Source organism: Sinocyclocheilus anshuiensis, unplaced genomic scaffold (assembly GCF_001515605.1).
Source record: "Sinocyclocheilus anshuiensis isolate Anshui unplaced genomic scaffold, SAMN03320099.WGS_v1.1 scaffold205, whole genome shotgun sequence".
Classification (NCBI taxonomy): Eukaryota; Metazoa; Chordata; class Actinopteri; order Cypriniformes; family Cyprinidae; genus Sinocyclocheilus; species Sinocyclocheilus anshuiensis.
This window is the reverse complement of record NW_015536497.1, coordinates 858517-863297: the sequence shown is the minus strand read 5'-3', so window position 1 is coordinate 863297 and position 4781 is coordinate 858517. Positions and strand designations below refer to the sequence as shown.

Below are 4781 nucleotides of genomic sequence, written 5' to 3'. Positions count from 1 at the left end.
AACATCTAGTAACACCAGAGCTCGCTTAATATGATAAATTATGATAATTTGGCACCTAAACACACAGAGAGTAAGAAAACAATGGATGGAACTACAACCGTTTCTTCAACAGAAACTTTGAATATGCAAAAAGCTACTCCATGAAATAATATTCCACGTTCAATACAAGTTAAACTCAACAGCATTTGTGGCAGAACCTTGACTAAAATGTAATTTTGAATCGTCCCTCTTTTTCTTTAGAAAACAGCAAAAATTCAGTCGATGGTGAGGCACTTACAATTAAAGTGATTGGGGCAATTTTTGGACGATTTAAAATAAATTTTCAGCTCATAATTTAATAAAAGCACTTACATTAATTCTTTTGTTAAAGCTTGCGTATAATTTGAGCTCTAAAGTTATTTAAGTCATACTTTTTTGGTTTTAGGATTTAAGACTTTATGTTGACATGTCAACATAATAGTAAAATTGTTTTCAGCCTTACACAGAAAATCTTAGCAACCAATTTCACACTAAAATCATGTTAATATGCATATTGTTTACTTCTTGTAATTAGTGAATATTGAAATGTTTATATTTACATTCACTTCCATTGTACAGTAAATGCCTTACTGTAACCCAGTTTTTTGCTTTTTTTTTTTTACAGATGAATTTTCATAGTAATCAACATTACACCACCAGTGCTGTCAACTGATCTTGCACTGAACTCGGGATATTTCTTAAACTTGTATCAGGACCTCTAATATATAACTAAAAAATTACACAGGTTACAGTACTTTCCAATGCAAGTAATGTAACTAAAAAGTTGCAAATAACATGATTTGCTCCCTCCATTATAAATAGCAGCAGTGTGATCATGTAAACTATGAACAAGGCCAATGACCCTCATCCCATGTCTGTTCCTTTACACCTGAACACACACCCAGAGGGCTCTCCCAAACACTCATACACACAGCTGCCATAACAGCCAGCAGAAAGTCATCAGAATGAGATATGTGGGTGGTTTTTCCCACCCTCTTCAAGAAACATTTTATTCCACCACTTATCGGTGTGTAAGTCCAACATCAGCACTTTATGAATCTGTAAAAACATTTGGGACTCTTTTATTTGATTCTTCAGCTCATATCTTGTTTTTTTCCAGTGCCTGAGCCAGACCCATGGAAAAGTGACTCCTTTCCAAAACGAAAAAAAAAAAAAGCAATGGGAGATCCAGTGGCGTTCTTGGTCAGGGTGGGTTCTCCTTCATCTTAGTCCGTGGTGCCCATTTTTGCAATGAGCTCATCACAAATCTTAGTAAGCTCTTCAATCTCTTGATTCTGGAAACAATGTGGATTTTAAATAATGCTTTCTTAGAAAACTAAAAAGCTGATTTGATGTTACAGCATGTGTTATATTGCATTGGCTGTGGGTGACGGTGACGGTGAATGTGTGAGAGTTTACCTTCGGTTCGATTGCCCGCTCCAGGGACTCCACCTTCATCTGCTCTTTTCTCAGGCTGGCGTTCAGAGCCACGCTCTCTGCGTTGGCCTTAGTTCGCACCTGAGCTATTTCCTCATTCGCTCTGCAAAAACATACGCATATCAGAGATCAATCAATGGTGTAAAATACATTAGATTAAAGATTTAAAAAATGCAGATGGGAAACTGATGTATCATTTTAATGCTAAATATCGTCCTTACTTGTCAAGTTTCTCCTCTGCGTGGATTTTGAGGGTCTGATAACGTTGTTCCTCCTGCCTCACGCGTGTGAGGTAGTCCTGAGCGCACTTCTTTAGCACTTCCTCATTCTGACAAGAGAGCAGCAGAATCATCTGTATAAGTCCAGAGGAATCATTTATATAGTCAGCATTTCAGACATTAAAGAAGATGTCTTACCTTCTTAAAGCCCTCAAGAACGGTCTTCATGTTTTCGTAGCGTCTGAACAGGTCGGAAAATGAGCGTTCCACTGAGCTGAGGTCAGCGAGGGCTTGATCTCTCTCCACGGTTAACTGGTGGACGCTTTTCTGAGATCCTATGTTCTTTCGCTGCTCATCTTCTGTATTGGGAAAAATTCCAGACAAAAAATACAAAATAAAATAACCTTTAAAATTTATATTCAGAATTTAATTGAACAGCTGCTCTGAGAGGTAGATATCTCACCTATCATTTGAGCTACCGTCTTCTCATACTCATCCACTATTTTCCTATGGTTAAAATCAGTAAATAATGTTAGAATGTTTCATTGTTGAGACTGTACTGTGCGGGCATTAAACTTGTGTGGGCATAAAACCTTCCCCGGTGCATTCTGGGAAGGGTTCTAGATTAGGATGTACCTCATTTCAGTAACTTCCAGTCTACTCTCCTCATATTTCCTCTTCCACTCATTGGCTTCAATCTCTTTGGCAATTATCTACAGGTACAAAAACGCAATTTTATACAACATTTTGTTACATAACGGTCCATTACAAGTCGACACACTTTTCAATTTAATTTCAATTTTACACAAAAACATTTCAAATTTTAAATTTAGTAATAAAAATACAATTTGTACAAAAATTCAAATAGTAATTAATTATTCAAATAATTAAAAGTAAATACAATTCAAAAAGTACAATAAATATTACAGTCAAACATTTCTTATAGTATTTATTTTATTTATTTGTCATTTAATGGTTTTACATGTACTGTACATTGTAACAGGACTGAGTACTCAGAACAGTATAGACAGATGCTTGTGTTACCTCTTCTCTAATCAGTGTGAGCACTGCTGCTTTATCCATCTCACTGAGAGAGATTGAATCCAGCCCTGGACTCGTCTTCGCTATGGTCTCACTGTCTGAAGAGCTGAGAGCTGAGAGACTCTTACACAAACTCTCACTCTGCAGAACAAACACAATCAGAGAAAAGCTTTAGGGAGCATTTCATTTTGAAATAGATTTATTATACCTTATGCTCTTTTATTAATACTAATACCAAATTTTTCAATGAGATGAAACAATGACTACACTCTTTCCTCTGACCCAGTTATTAGTTTGCCCTTGGGCAGATTAAGGCCTGTGGACATCATAATCCTCTTAATGGGTTAATAATTATGAATCCTTGTCATGCAGAAATGCACCTCTGCTAGGAATTCATGTGTTGAACTTAGTCATACAGGAACGGGTTGAATATCATATGCCATATCTAATAGACACTAACAAAACAGAACTTACAGGAGAGGAAATGTCCTTCTCATCAAACTGGTCTGTTATGCCCACTGGCAGATCTGAAAAGAATGACAGATTATTACTGACTCGAACAATTTACCATTATTTTATAATTAGTTTTGTTGTTGCTGTTACTTTGCAAGTGGACAAAGATTTCTGAAAATATTAAACAGTAAAAAGTATGTGAACAGTTTATAACAGTCTCTCTATGGCTTCAAATTAAGATAATATAAAAATAATTCATAAAGTAGCCAATAGAGGGCAGCACAGGCTCTGGTAATAGGCACTTGAATTCAGCTCAAAAGCTTTACTTCTGCATTTATCTACACATAATTACACGTTTTACTGAAAGAAAAGAAAAGAAAATAAAAGCTCTTTGTGCAGGTATTATCTTATTATACATACAACATTAAACGACATTCGCAACGATTTTAACGTTTGTAATATGTATTTCTTGGTAAAATTCAACAGCATGTCATATAGGGCGGGACTTAATTGTATACACTGTGACTTGATTGGATCATGTAAAGGGTATGTTATGATCTTATTGGTTACAACGATTCCCGCCCGGCGGTCTTAGACACAAGGTCACCAGCGAAATAAAAAAGTACTAATTTCTAAGGCTGATAAATGTACATTTTTATAAAACAATGACAACAAACATCTTTTCTTTAGAATAATGTCTTTTAACAAGGTAACCAGGAACATTTTTTCAACATCCGTGACACCACTTCATCAACTGCTCATCAAAAACTTCATCAACTTGTGACAAAGAACACAATCTTGCCAAACGGATGCTCTCTGGTATCACAAAAGATCCTATTTAAAATGTAATGGGAATAACAGGACTGTCTGTGACTGTTTTTGTTTACTGGGCAAATTAATATGCCAACAGAATAGAGGGTCGTTCTTTTTTCCTGAAGGAGAGAGAGAAGCAAGCAAAACAAGTAAGTCTGTTTGCCATTCATACGAGTTCTGTGTCTGCACAGTGCCCCCAAACTGTCCAACCTAACAGAGCAGTGCTTGTTAAACCTCATTAGTGACAGATTGCCCCAGTCTCTAACGATTATTGATTTATTGTCTGAGAATACACACTGCAGTACTACACGTAGAGCAGACTGAGCAGTAGGCTACTGAGCACTTCTCCCTCACCGTCTGCAGTCTTGGTACAGGTGGTTGTTTTGGTGTAGTCTGAAAACTCTGGCCCGTCCTTCTGGCCAATGACTGTGGAGGCTAACTTCTCCTCATCTGTAGCGTGATGGACGCGGTGGGGCAGTTTAGATGCAGGATCTTCCTGCACATCTTTCTCCTGTGATATAGAAAGCGAATAAGAATTTTAAACATATAGATGATATACATTGATTATATAATGGTTATACCTTAACAGATTTTGCAATGATGGTAAACAGAGATTTGTTTTTCCTGCATACAAACTAGCACTGCAGTTCAGCTGTGAATGGGCAAAATATTTGAACAGTCTAAAAAATTAGTTATAGCCCCTCAGACTCTTTTCTCCTCAGAGTCTTAAACTCTCTGGGACAAAAGCACAGGCGGACACAGTGACCTGCTTTGGGAACTGAATTCTTTTTCCGGTTGTGT

General features: G+C 36.8%; 1 protein-coding gene across 3 annotated transcripts in view; it reads right to left on the bottom strand.

The window, feature by feature from the left end:
• Positions 1–627: 627 nt before the first annotated feature.
• The window catches only part of LOC107687537 (transforming acidic coiled-coil-containing protein 1-like), a 26505-nt gene continuing 22351 nt past the window's right edge, over positions 628–4781 (bottom strand). For all 3 annotated transcript variants that reach the window (XM_016484929.1, XM_016484923.1, XM_016484915.1), the window contains exons 5-13: positions 4335–4491; positions 3189–3241; positions 2718–2855; positions 2310–2386; positions 2137–2180; positions 1872–2032; positions 1677–1783; positions 1438–1558; positions 628–1313 (exon numbers count right to left, since the gene is read on the bottom strand). In XM_016484929.1, the coding sequence (XP_016340415.1) occupies positions 1245–1313; positions 1438–1558; positions 1677–1783; positions 1872–2032; positions 2137–2180; positions 2310–2386; positions 2718–2855; positions 3189–3241; positions 4335–4491 (927 nt within the window). In that variant the 3' untranslated portion in view covers positions 628–1244. The remainder of the gene's footprint in view (positions 1314–1437; positions 1559–1676; positions 1784–1871; positions 2033–2136; positions 2181–2309; positions 2387–2717; positions 2856–3188; positions 3242–4334; positions 4492–4781) is intronic.